The sequence below is a fragment of the Lontra canadensis genome, unplaced genomic scaffold (genome assembly GCF_010015895.1).
Source record: "Lontra canadensis isolate GAN:19392208 unplaced genomic scaffold, GSC_riverotter_1.0 scaffold88, whole genome shotgun sequence".
Classification (NCBI taxonomy): Eukaryota; Metazoa; Chordata; class Mammalia; order Carnivora; family Mustelidae; genus Lontra; species Lontra canadensis.
This window is the reverse complement of record NW_022631082.1, coordinates 18216-32520: the sequence shown is the minus strand read 5'-3', so window position 1 is coordinate 32520 and position 14305 is coordinate 18216. Positions and strand designations below refer to the sequence as shown.

Sequence of the window (14305 nt, the reverse complement as noted above, 5' to 3'; positions counted from 1 at the left end):
TTTACTCCAGTGGAAATATTCTTGCAGAAATTAAAATGAGGAAGCTGGCTGCAAGCTTCTCTGTGTTGATTTTTTTCTTTACTTTCACAGAATCTGTCTGTTGCAGGATTTCTGTTAAAAGTCAGAAACACTTTATCAATATTATGTTTATTAATGATTTGTTATTAGCAACTAGTAAGTATTAGAACCAGATGGCTAACTGCATTTTAGTATCCAGAAGTTTTCTACCCTCTGTGGATCGTCTTAAAGTTAACTAAATGCCCTAGAAGCAACCTCTATCATGTTCACTGTTCATACTATTTATCTTGTATGGGGTCTTCCTAAAAGAGTGTCTAACTGAGTTATGCTTCAAACACTCGATGTCTCGGTCAAGTTTTTAAAAACCTTCCTAGAATTTGAAATAGATTTGGGGGAACCTGGTTGGCTCAGTCAGTTAACCGTCTGCTGTCGGCTCAGGTCATGATCTCAGGGTCCTGGAATCGAGCCCTGTGTCATGCTTCGTCCTCTCCCTCTGTCCCTCTCCCACTCCACTTGTCCTCTCTCTCCAAAATAGATTTGGAGCTTGGTTTTTAGTTTTTTAAATTTCATGACATACCAAAACTCTGTCCTAGGATTAATACTGCTTTACCTTATAAACACAACTCACCTCTGATGTCTTGCATGGTTTCCATTGTGATCTTTAGTGCTGTCATCGTCCCAATTTTTTTCTAAAATGTGGGCACAAGAATGATTTCTTGTGAATTTTGCCATTTTCTGTTCAATAGATTTTTTTTTCTCAAGCGTATCCTGTTGAGAAACCAATCCACTGGCTTTAAACAGCGTTTCATAATCTGAAACAAAAAGGTGAATGAACATATTAAAGGAGGAAGGAACTTATGAGGAAATAAAGACTCTGAGGACTTCAGTGCTTTTAGCATTTCACAGCGGCAGGCAGGGTGGGCCAGAAGGGCGGGCAATTTACTAACTATCAAGTTTTCCAAGAAACTTCTCTGTGAACCAAAACAACAGATGAAGCCAGCCCCCCACTACCAATAAGCCAAGGAAGCTTCAAGTCTGAACCAAGACAAAAATAAAATCTCAGTTTAATGCACACATTCCCACGGTCATGGAGACATTACTGTGTTGCAGGTCCGAGATGGCTGTGACCATGTCTGTTTTACTTTCCAGTGCATTCCTTTTCCACATTTCAAATTGTCGGAAGGCACCGACAAGAGATACTTGTTTACTAAATGACTAAGTGAGGGCCTGCAGCCATTCTTACCCACTGAGACCAGATTCTGGAAAGTTTCCAGCATCACATCTCTGTAGAGGTTCTTCTGCATAGAATCCAGCAAAGCCCACTCCTCCAGGGTGAAGTCCACAGCCACATCCTCAAAGATCACCAAGTCCTGAAACATACAAATGCGTGCAGGAGGAAGGTGAGTCCGAAAGCTCCGGGAAACTAAAATCAGTTCATAGGAAGTTCAAATCCAACCCACAATATGTGCTCAGACTCCAACAGGCTTACCTGCACCACTAAGGAGTCAACGTAACACAACATTGATCACGACCGCTCTCATCTTACTCCTTTCTATCACCAGAGCCCAGGGAGATATGCCATGCACATTAAGTAAATACTTCTGTTGGAAAGTCTGCAGTAAAAGGGTAACAGACCTCAGTTGTCCAAACCCTGAATATTATTTAAGACTAGCCCTTGACCCGCTCCTGGGAGGAAATCTGCAAGCTCTCAGAACACATGCACTGACAAGTGTCTGTGTATATAGGTGGGGCCTTGAGCCATGAGACATACAGTATCAGACTTCCAGAGGAGCTGGATGCTGAGAAGCCAAAACCACTCACACAGGAGTGCCCATGACTAACCCTCAGTAAAACCCCAGAGTCCGAGACCTGGGTGAGCTCCCCTGGCTAGAAATATTTTATAGAAATTACACATTAAGGGGCGCCTGGGTGGCTCAGAGGGTTAAGCCTCTGCCTTCGGCTCAGGTCGTGATCCCAGGATCCTGGGATCGAGCCCCACATCGGGCTCTCTGCTCAGCAGGAAGCCTGCTTCCTCCTCTCTCTCTGCCTGCTTCTCTGCCTACTTGTGATCTCTGTCTGTCAAACAGATAAATAAAATCTTTAAAAATAAAAAGAAATTACACATTAAGCACTGTCTGTACAACTGCATCAAGAGGAGATGACTTGGAGCTTGATCCTGGTTTCTGCTTCATGTTCCTTTTCTATTCACTAACTTTAATACAGACCCTTTCCCCATAGTAAACGGAGCACTGTGTGTGACAGTTTTTCTGAAATAAATCCGTCTGTGGAATAAACATTTCTGTGAACCCTTGTAGTGAGTCCTCATATCCGAGGTTGGTCTGGGAGACCCCTTATACTGAGCACCACCAACTCCCTCGGATATAAAGTAATTCACTACAGGGGCTAGCAGCAGATTGAAACTGCCAAGATACAGAATCAGGGAACATGAAGACAGACTGGTTATGCAATCTGAAGAACAGAGAGAACAAAAATGAAAATAGAAGAAATGTAGGGTACTGTCCGGTGTACCAACACACATGTGCTGGCAGAATGGGATTGAGAGAGGAGGGAACACAACAAATACTCAAGAGATCATGATTAAAAACATCCTAAATTTGTTGAAAATCGGCTACACGTCCAGATGCTCAATGGACCTCAAAGAATAAAACCACAAAGAGGTCCAAGAACAGATACATGGTAGTGAAAATTGTGGAGGCCAGAGATGAGAAATACTGAAAGCAGCAAGAGGAAAACTTGTCACCTAAAAGGGAACCACAATAAGACAAGAGCTGATTCTCCGCAGAGACAGCAGAGGGCAGGGGTAACGGGACAATGTATTCGGAATGCTGAGAGCATGAGCAACTGCCAATAAAGAATCTACATCCCAAAAGCTACTTTTGAAAGTGAAGGCAAAATGACACATTCCCAGGTAACAAAATCTGAGAATTTTTTTTTTCCAGGAGAAGCACAATATAAGAAAACACTAAGAAAAATCTTGAAACTGATAGCAATTGAGGCGGAGAGCTTCGATGACAACATAGTAGGAGGATTCCAGTCTGGCTCCTCCCTAGAGCACAGCCGGATAGTATCAAATCATTCTGAATACCCAAGAAATCCATTTGCAGGCTGACAGAACCAGGTGCACAAGTACAAGGAGAAAAGAGGCCACACTGAGGAAGGTAGGACATGTGAAGCTATAGTTTGGGGGAAACAGATTGCAGGTGCTACAGAGGGAAGGGAGCCATGGTTGCAGAGAAAGGTGAGACGGGAGCACATGGGAATGCAAAAGGAGAACAACTTTCCCAAAGCCAGTGGCTGGGAAAATGAGACAGGCTGGTTTTCCTGAGTTTTTGCAACCAGTGCAGCTCAAATACTGGTTAAAGAAGTTGGCAGGCTTGACTGGGATAGAGCCCTAAGAGCACTGCCCTACTCCCGCAATGAAGGCATGCAAACATGCCAGGGTAGATAGTGTGATCTGAAGATCATCTAATGGGCACAGGGGGAGACTGTTCACGCTTCTTCTTCTTCTTCTTTTTTTTTTTTTTTTGAATTTATTTATTTATTTGACAGAGAGAGAGAGATCACAAGTAGGCAGAGAGGCAAGCAGAGAGAGAGAGAGAGAGAGAAGGAAGCAGGCTCCTGAAGGCTGGATGCGGGACTTGATCCCAGGACCCGGAGATCATGACCTGAGCCAAAGGCAGAGGCTTTAACCCTCTGAGCCACCCAGGCGCCCCTGTTCACTCTTCTTGAAGTGCTTCTGTGAGAGGTGATGTTCTCAGAGTTGCTTCTCAAGGGACAAAAGAGCCTGAAGGTGCAATTTCCCTCCCCTGCCCCTTAGCATGGAAGCAGAGACACCCGCTGAGAGCCCCTAAGCTGGAAACTGGTTGTTTAGCCTGCTTGCTCATAATCCCACACCCCTGTGATCTGGTATGACTGTCCTTCTGGATCACACCAGCATCAATCCCAGCACAGTGAGATTCTTTCCTAGAGGACCACCACAGATCCCCTCCACACCATGTCCCTGAAGTTTGGAGTTTTAAAAATCAGACAACAAAGCTGTTGTAGAGCCCAAAATATGTTACTCTACTTCATGCAGACAATCAACATGGGCACAGTTTGAAAAGAGAAATCTGGGGCAGCTGGGTGGCTCAGTGGGTTAAAGCCTCTGCCTTCAGCTCAGGTTATGATCCTGGGGTCCTGGGATCGAGCCGTGGGTTGGGCTCTCTGCTCGGAGGGGAGACTGCTTCCCTTCCTTTCTCTCTGCCTGCCTCTCTGCCTGCTTGTGATCTCTGTCTGTCAAATAAATGAATAAAATCTTAAAAAAAAAATCAGCAATCTGAAAAACACCTAGGATACATGGGGGGAATTTTTTGCTCTTCTTTGAGGGCTTCCTTAGAGCACAAGCATGGACTCCCCTCTTGGGACAAAGGAACTGCCTGGTGCCATTTTCCTACTCTGCCCCTCAGCATAAACCAGCTTCAGTAAATGGCACAGCACCAACACTGACTTAATCTGCTTACATCAAGTCCTGCCTCCCTGCGCTCTGCAGGTATGGCTTTTCTGACAAGTGCAGCTAAGGACAGCACAGCGGGCCCCTCTCCCCAAAGACCAGCATAAGGCCCCTACCCAATGCACACACTATGTCTACTGACAATAGTTCCTGCAAAGCTCCAGTTCTCATGGAAATAGCATCAGGTCTCATTTAACAAGCAGACCAGAGCATACCTAGTTGAATCTCACCCAACTCTGGCCAAGGTCCAAACTGCCCCACTGCAGGCAAGGAGAGCCTCCGTGAATGACTGAACTGAGGGACAGAGCAGCCAAAACACAACAGTCAGTGCATGCAGCACATACCAGAGACAATTCCTGAAACACCAGCCCCTAAACATTATATGACTCTTCATAAAGCCATTACTCTCAGACGCAGGAAACATAAGAGGCTTTCCTAATACACAGAAGAAGACACCTAGACAAAATGCCAACACAGAGAAATTCACCCCAAAAGAAAGAACAAGATAAGGTCATGGTAAGGATCTAATTGAAACATGTACAAGTAATACGCTTGATGCTGAATTTAAAACAACAATCATAAGGATATGTTGGGCTTGAGAAAGGCATGGAAGACATCAGGGAGACACCACAATATAAAAGAGCTAAAAATAGGCTGGGGGCACCTGGGTGGCTCAGTCATTGAGCGTCTGCCTTCTGCTCAGGTCATGATCCCAGAGTCTTGGGATTGAGTCTTGCATTAGGCTCCCTGTTCAGCAGGAAGCCTGATTCTCCCTCTCCCAATCCCCTGCTTGTGTTCCCTCTCTCGCTGTGTCTGTCAAATAAATAAAATCTTAAAAAAAAAAAAAAAAACCAACAATGTGAGATTTGAAATCAAGTGGATGTAATGACCACAAAAATGGAAGAAACTAAGGAATGAATAATTTACCTAGAAGATAAAATTATTTATTTTTTTAAAGATTTTATCTATTTATTTGACAGAGATCATGAGTAGACAGAGAGGCAGGCAGAGAGAGAGAGGGAAGCAGGCTTCCCGCTGAGCAGAGAGAGCCCAATGTGGGGCTCGATCCCAGGATCCTGCGATCATGACCCAAGCTGAAGGCAGAGGCTTTAACCCACTGAGCCAACCATGTGCCCCTAGAAGATAAAATTATTTAAAATAATGAAGCTGTACACAATAAAGAAAGAATAATGGATCATGAAAGCAGACTTAGGGAACTCAGTGACTCCGTCAAACAAAATAACATTCATATCATAGGAGTCCCAAAAAAAGAGAGAGAAAAAGAAAAAGAATTTATGGGAAGAAATAATAGCTGAAAACTTCCCTAAGCTGGGTAAGGAAACAGACATCCAAATCCAGGATGTACAGAGAATTCCCATCAAAATCAACAAAAGTAGGCTAACACCAAGACATATTGTATTTAAGTTTATAAAATACAATGATAAAGAAAAAATCCTAAAAGCAGCAAGAGAAAGGAAGTCCTTAACTTACAAGAGAAAACAAATAAGGATAGCAGCTATCTCTCCACAGAAACTTGGGAAACCAAAAGGGACTGGCAAGATATATTCAATGTGCTGAATGGGAAAAATATGCAGCCCAGAATACCCTATGCAGCAAAGCTATCATTCAGAATAGGAGAGAGAAAGAATTTGTCAGAAAAACAAAAACTAAAGGAGTTCATGACCACTAAATGAGCCCTGCAAGAAATATTAAAGAGGACTTATTTGGGGGGGGGAAAACAGACCCAAAGTAACAAAGACTAGAAAAAAATAAATAAAGTCCTCCAGAAACAATGATAAAACAAGTAATTAAATGGCATTAAATGTATATCTATCAAAAATTATGCTGAATGTAAGTGGACTAATGGTTCTAATCACAGACAGGGTGTCAGAATGGTTAAAAAAAAACCCTGGGGTGCCTGGGTGGCTCAGTCATTAAGCGTCTGCCTTCAGCTCAGGTCATGATCCTGGGGTAATGGGATCGAGCCCCACATCGGGCTCCCTACTCAGTGGGGAGCCTGATACTCCCTCTCTCACTCCCCTTGCTTGATTCCCCTATATCACTGTGTCTCTGTCAAATAAGAGAATAATTTTAGACCTAAAGAGACCTACAAATTGAAAGTGAGAGGATGGAGAAAAAATTTGTCATGCTAACATCAAAAGAAAGCCAGAGTAGCAATACCTGTATCAGACAAACTAGGTTTTAAAGCAAAGACTTAACAAGAGATAAAGAAGGGCACTATGTCATAATAAAGGGGAGTACCCAATGAGAAGATCTAACAATTGTAAATATTTATGCTCTCAACTTGGGAGGACCTAAATATATAAAACAATTAATAACAAACTTAAAAGAACTCACTGATAATAGTACAATAATAGTGGGCAACTTTAACATCCCCTTTACAGAAATGGACAGATCACCTAAGCAGAAAATCAATAAGGAAGCAATGGCTTTGAATGACAGAGTGGACCAGATGGACTTAACAGATATGCTCAGAACATTTCAACCTAAAGTAGCAGGATATGCATTCCTTTTGAGTGTACATGCAATATTCATCAGGCAGGTCACACACTGGGTCACATATCAGGCCTCAACAATTACAAAAAGACTGAGATCATGCCAGGCATATATTTTACGAACACAACACTATGAAACTAGATGTCAACCACAAGAAAAAAACTGGAAATACCACAAATACATGGAGATTAAAGAACATCCTACTAAAGAATGAATGGGTGAACCAGGAAATTAAAGAAAAAACTTTAAAAATCCATGGAAACAAAATTGAGATGCAGCAAAAGTGGTCATAAGAGGAAAGTCTGTAGCGATATAGCCCTACTTCAAGAAGCAAGAAAAATCTCAGAGAAAAACAACCTAATCTTACACCTAAAGGAGCTAGAAAAAGAACTACAAATGAAGCCTAAAGCTAGCAGAAAAAGGGAAATAAAAAAGATTAGAGCAGAAATAAATAATACAGAAACTAAAAACAAACAAACAAACAAACAAAAAACCCAAGAAACAAAACAAAAACAGTGGAAAGGTTCAATGAAATCAGGAGCTGGTTTTCTGAAAAAACTAATAAAATTGATAAACCCCTAGTCAGGCATATTATAAAGAAAAGAGAGGAGCACCTGGGTGGCTCAGTCATTAAGCATCTGCCTTCCACTCAGGTCATGATCCCAGGGTTCTGGGATCAAGCCCTGCATTGGGCTCCCTGCTCAGCAGGAAGCCTGCTTCTCCCTCTCCCGCTGCCACTCCGCCTGCTTGTGCTCCCTCTCTCGCTGTGTCTCTCTCTGTCAAATGAGTAAATAAAACCTTTAAAAAAAGAGAAAGGACTCAAATAAATAAAATCACAAATGAGAGAAAAGAAGTAACAACACAGAAATACAAACAATTATGAAAATATTATGACAAATTATATGCCACCAAATTGGACAATCTGGAAGAAATGGGTAAATTCCTAAAAACATATAAACTACCAAAACTGAAACAGGAAGAAATAGAAAACTTGAAAAGACCCATAACCAGCAAAGAAATTGAATCACTAATCAAAAAAAATCTCTCAACAAAGAAAAGTCCAGGGCCAGATGGCCTCCCAGGTGAATGCTACCAAACATTTAAAGAAGAGTTAATACCCATTCTTCCCAAATTGGTCCCAAAAAAAAGAAAGAAAAATGAAAAAGAAAGAAATGGAAAGAAAATGTTCTACAAGGCCAGCATTACCCTGATTCCAAAACCAGACAAAGATTCCACTAAAAAAGAGAACTACAGGCCAATATCCCTGATGAACAAGGTTGCAAACATTTTTCTTGGGGGGGGTCGGATGCAAAAATTCTTAACAAAATACTAGCAAATCAAATTTAACACTACTAAAAGAATCATTCACTGAAATCAAGAGGGATTTGTTCCTGGGCTGCAAGAGTGGTTCACTTTTCACAACTCAGTCAACATGATACACGACATTAATAAAAGAAAGAATAAGAACAATATGATCCTCTCAACAGAGGCAGAAAAAGCATTTGAGGGGCGCCTGGGTGGCTCAGTGGGTTAAAGCCTCTGCCTTCGGCTCAGGTCATGATCTCAGGGTCCTGGGATCGAGCCCCGCATCGGGCTCTCTGCTCAGCGGGGAGTCTGCTTCTCCCTCTCTTTGCCTGCCTCTCTTGCCTACTTGTGATCTCTGTCAAATAAGTAAATAAAAATAAAATCTTAAAAAAAAAAAAAGAAAAGCACTTGACAAAATACACCATTCATTCAAGATAAAATCCTTCAACCAAGTAGGGTCAGAGGGAAGATACCTCAACATAATAAAAGCCATATATGAAAAACCTACAGCTAATAGCATCCTCAATGGGGAAAGTCTCACCGCTTTTCTTCTACAGTTGGGAACAAGGCAGGGGATGTCTACTCTCACCCGTGTAATTTAACATAGTAGTGGAAGCTCTAGCCTCAGCAGTCAGACATCAAAAAGAAATAAAAGGCATCCAAATTGGCAAGAAAAAAGTAAAATTTTCACTATTTGCAGATGACATGATACTCTATACAGAAAATCCAAAAAACTCCACCAAAATATTGCTAGAATTGATACACAAAATTCAGTAAAATCACAGGAAACAAAATCAGTGTACAGAAAGGTACTGCATTTCTATACACCAATACTGAGGCATCAGAAAGAGAAATCAAGAGTATATCCCATTTATAATTGCAACAAAAACCATAAGATACTGAGAAATAAACCTAACCAAAGAGGTAAAAGATCTGTACTCTGAAAACTATAAAACAGTGATGAAAGAAATTGAAGATGACACAAAGAAATGGAACATCAATTAGAACAAACATTACTAAAATGTCTATACTACCCAAAGCAATCTACACATTTAATTCAATTCCTATCTAAATGTCACCAGCATTTTTCACAGAGCTAGAACAAATACTGCTAAAATCTGTATGGAACCACAAAAGACCCCAAACAGCCAAAGCAATCCTGAAAATGAAAGGAAAAGCTGGAGGCATCATAATTCCAGACTTTAAGCTGTATTACAAAAAAATAGACACATAGATCAATGGAACAGAAAAGAAAATCCAGAAATGAACCCACAGCTATCTCATTAACTAATCATCAACAAAGCAAGAAAGAATATCCAACGGAGAAAAAAAAGCCTCTTCAAAAAATGGTGTTGGAAAAACTGGAAAGTCAAAATGGATGAAAGACCTAAATGTGAGATAGGAAAACATCAAAATCCTAGAGAACACAGCCAGCAACCTCTCTGACCTCAGCCACAACTACTTTTTTCTAGATATGTCTCCTGAGGAAGCAAAAATAAACTATTGAAAGTTCATTAAGATAAAATGCTTCTGCACAGCAAAGGAAACAATCAATAAAACTAACAGGCAACCTCTGGAATGGGAGAAGATACCTGCAAATGATTTAACTGATGAAGAAAAGGTTAGTATCCCAAGTATATAAAGAACTTACCAAACTCAACACCCAGAAAATAAATAATCCAGTTTAAAAAAATGGGCAGAAGACATGAATAGACATTTTTCCAAAAAAGAGACATACAGATAGATGCCTAACAGACACATGAAGACATGCTCAACATCACTCATCAGGAAATGCAAATCCAAAGGATAATGAGATGTCACCTTACATCTGTCAGAATGGGTGAAATTAACACAGGAAACAAGTGTGGGCACGGACGTGGAGAAGTGGGGAACGCTCTTATACTGTTGGTGGGAATGCAAGCTGCTGCAGCCACTCTGGAAAACAGTATGTAGGTTCCTTAAAAAATTAAAAATAGAACTACCCTGGAGCGCCTGGGTGGCTCAGTGGGTTAAAGCCTCTGCCTTCGGCTCAGTTCATGATCCCAGAGTCCTGGGATCGAGCCCCACATCGGGCTCTCTCCTCCACGGAGAGCCTGCTTCCTCCTCTCTCTCTGCCTGCCTCCCTGACTACTTGTGATCTCTCTCTCTGTCAAATAAATAAAATCTTTTATTAAAAAAAACAAAAAAATAGAACTACCCTATGACCTAGCAATTGCACCACTAGATATTTACCCAATGGATACAAAAATACAGATTTGAAGGGATACATGCACTCCAGTGTTTATAGCAGCATCATCAACAATATCCAAATTATGGAAAGGACATAAATGTCCATCAGCGGATGAATGGATAAAAAAGCTGTGATACACACACACACACACACACACACACACAATGGAATATTGCTTAGGAATAAAAAAGAATCAAATCTCGCCATTTGCAACGACGTGGATGGAGCTAGAGTGTATTATGCTAAGCAAAATAAATCAGTCAAAGAAAAACAAATACCGTATGATTTCACTCATGTGGAATTAAAGAAAAAAACAAACAGGTGAACAGGGGGTGGGGGGAAGAGCAACAAACCAGGAAGCAGACTCTTAAGTGCAGAGAATAAACTGATGGTTACCAGAAGACGGGGAGGGTGGGGGGTGGGGGAAACAGATGATGGGTATTAAGTAGACACTTGTGATGAGCACTGGGTGTTGTAAGTGATGAATCACTAAATTATACACTTGAAACTAATATTACACTGTATGTTAACAGGAATTTTAATTAAAAAAAAAACTGATTGCAATTTTTTCCAGAAGGAAAGTTGAATCCACACAAAAAAGTAAAGAAAATTGGCAAAGATAATGACATAAATGCATATTTTTCTGCTTCATTTTCTTAACTGATTCCAAAGGCAATGATGTAAAATAGTGTTAAAATGCATTGTTGGGTATATAAAACTTGGGGCGTAAAATATTTGTAAACTAATTCCCAAATAACAGCACAAAGGAGATGGGTAGGAGTAAAACTGTAATGGAAGAGGGATGGAAGTGATTCGAGATGATAAAGCATTAATTAAAGCATGCATTGTTGGCTTTGCAACATTAATTTGTAATATACAGGGAAATAATGCCTTATAAAGGGGGGGAATAAAACTACATTGGAGGGACGCCTGGGTGGCTCAGTCGTTAAGCATCTGCCTTCAGCTCAGGTCATGATCTCAGGGTCCTGGGATCGAGTCCCGCATCGGGCTCTCTGCTCGGCAGGGAGCCTGCTTCCTCCTCTCTCTCTCTCTCTGTTTGCCTCTCTGCCTACTTGTGATCTCTCTCTGTCAAATAAATAAATAAAATCTTAAAAAAACTACATTGGGGTACAATTTCTGTACTGCAGAATTTTTGATTAAGCAATCATAAATCTGAAGCTAATTGATTAGGGGTATTTTGTAACCCTAAAGCATCCAATTTAAAGATCTTTTAAAAAATACTTAAAAATGGGGCACCTGGGTGGCTCAGTGGGTTAAAGCCTCTGCCTTTGGCTCAGGTCATGGTCTCAGGGTCCTGGGATCGAGCCCCACATTGGGCTCTCTGCTCAGCAGGGAGCCTGCTTCCTCCTCTCTCTCTGCCTGCCTCTCTGCCTACTTGTGATCTCTGTCAAATGAATAAAAAAAATCTTAAAAAAATACTTAAAAATGTAATTAAACAAATTGAAATGCTTTACTGGAAAATATTAATGCAAAACAAAGTAGTAGAGGAATATAGGAACAAAGGCACGAGACAGGGACAGCTGGGTAGCTCAGTCCGTTAAGCGTCTGCCTTCGGCTCAGGTCACAATCCCAGGGTCCTGGGTTCAAGTCCTGAAGGAAGCCTGCTTCTTCCTCTGCCTGCTGCTCACCCTGCTTGTGTTCTCTCTCCGCCTCTCTCTGACAAATAAATAAAATCCTTAAGGGCGCCTGGGTGGCTCAGTGGGTTAAGCCTCTGCCTTCGGCTCGGGTCATGATCTCAGGGTCCTGGGATCGAGCCCCACATTGGGCTCTCTGTGGCTTCCCCCCTCTCTCTGCGTGCCTCTCTGCCTAATTGTGATCTCTCCTCTGTGTCAAATAAATAAACAAAATCTTTAAAAAAATAAATAAAATATTTAAAAACAAAAACAAAACCAAGGCACAAGACAGCCACAATGATGCTAACAGTGTGAACGGATCACACAACCCAAGGAAAGGCAGAGGTGGTCAGAGTGTATCATGACATGTGACCTAACTAAATTCTCTCTCCCGGTGATACTCTGCCTTGCACCTGAAGTAACCTGCCACCCGGCCCCTCAAGCACGCCGTGTACCACTTCCAGGACTGGGGGTGATAAATTCTACTTCAGTTCTCCTGCAGACTTTTGCAGAACCAGGACTCTTCAGAAACCCTAGGGCTCCCCGTGACAAATGCGAATTAACAGTATCACAGCTGGCACCACAGACAGATTGGATTGGGTCATGCTTCTAATCACCCATGGGGATGCCAAATGGCAGTATCACCTGCCTCGGCCAGTGAGAACAGTAAATGCAGCATAGTGTCAGCTGCGGCAAGGCCCAGAGGGCCTTCACTGATCGTTAGAAATATGCTCAATCCTGGGGTCATTAGTCTACCACCGACCCCACTCCGACGTAGCCTATCTGCCAGGTTAAAACCGGGTGGCAATGAATGAACTTCAACTGACTATGGAATTTTAGATTTGTAGATTCTCGCCATTTATTCTCCCATTCCCAACGTTACAGAGATGACAGATGACATCCCAGAGGTCAAGGCCCCTGTTTTGCTGTCCCAGATTTACCCAACATATTTTACTCCTGAAGGGGTTCAGGTCAAATCTCCCCAAAACATGTTACTTTGGCATGTGGACTATTTTGAAAGGAAGGCACTTGAGACCCTGCAGGTTCAAGAGAAACTTGTCCCTCCCTTAACTACCTAGGAAAATCCAAGTTGGGGGTCTTTCCCGGAATAAGAGTTATTACCAGAGATAAATTTTATCTGATTGACCCATCTGTATGGCAGGGCAAATATCTGATTAAGAAACATCTGTTCTTCTTATGGGCCTGTGAACTGCCCTCCTCCCTTTGAAGCCCCAGGTCCCCATCCCATTCCTATGCTCAGGATGGCGTAGATACCTCATTTTACCTGTCTCTGAACTTCTCTTGTATGCTGGGTTCCAATGTTATAAAATTAAGTTTGATTTCCTCTTATTAATTGATCTCATGTCAATGTAATTCTAAGACCGACCAGAAGAACCTTTAAGGGTACAGAAAAAATTTTCCTCCCCAGCACCTTTGGCAAGCCCACCAGGGGGCCTCACCAGCTAGACACGGCTCTCACCCCAAAGCTGTTGCAGTAGGAAGAGGCTGGGATGTCTGACAAGAGTTGGCAAAAAGTCGGAATTACATTAGAGTCTTGTATGTCCATCTGCACAGTCCTGTGGAAGCAGTGGTGAGAGGCCGCCCCTTCTTTTTTCTTCTCTAAATTTAGATTAGCAGGAGAAAATATTAGTGAAATTGGTTCCGTGAGTTGAGCAACTCTAGTGGTCCTTTTTCTCTCAGAGATGGTCATACGTTGTTGTGTTGTCTGTCATAAGAAAGGAAACCATACGGCAGAACACAGCATCCAAGCCTGCTGTTCAAGCCAGCGTGACAGACCCGCGAGTTCATAGTTCCCCCCAGACCAGTATCTTTTTAGACAAACGTGGCTTTGCGTTAACATGCACATGAGGTAAAGGCTGTTGCTAAGGAACAGGTGGAAGCCGAATCCACAAAATTATTGGGCACAAGCAGGAAGGTGTTCATGTGGCTCTGAGAGACCCAAGGCTTCGCTAAAGCTGTTACTGTGCACGTAAGAACTCACTTGTTCTGTATCCTGAGAACGTGGCTTTGTGACCTGTAACAACATGCACTCTGGTCCCCACCATCTGGAAGGTGCACTTCCTGGGGTGC

The 14305-nt window shown here is 42.0% G+C and overlaps 1 protein-coding gene across 1 annotated transcript; it reads right to left on the bottom strand.

Annotated features, from left to right (window-relative positions):
• Positions 1-575: 575 nt before the first annotated feature.
• On the bottom strand, positions 576-13786 carry LOC116882881 (zinc finger protein 556-like). The gene is made up of 3 exons (XM_032883511.1): positions 13695-13786; positions 1262-1388; positions 576-830 (listed from the first exon to the last, which is right to left on the bottom strand). The coding sequence occupies exons 1-3, from the start codon at positions 13779-13781 to the stop codon at positions 643-645; spliced, it is 402 nt and encodes a 133-aa protein (XP_032739402.1). The 5' UTR covers positions 13782-13786; the 3' UTR covers positions 576-642.
• Positions 13787-14305: the final 519 nt, after the last annotated feature.

Excerpts from the sequence above, each read along its gene's own strand:
- LOC116882881 (XM_032883511.1), bottom strand. The coding sequence starts at position 13,781 with ATGGACATACAAGACTCTAATGTAATTCCGACTTTTTGCCAACTCTTG. Across the intron at positions 1,389-13,694 it reads CCTACTGCAACAGCTTTGGG|GACTTGGTGATCTTTGAGGA; the intron begins GTGAGAGCCGTG and ends TGTATGTTTCAG. Across the intron at positions 831-1,261 it reads CCAGAATCTGGTCTCAGTGG|ATTATGAAACGCTGTTTAAA; the intron begins GTAAGAATGGCT and ends TTTTTGTTTCAG.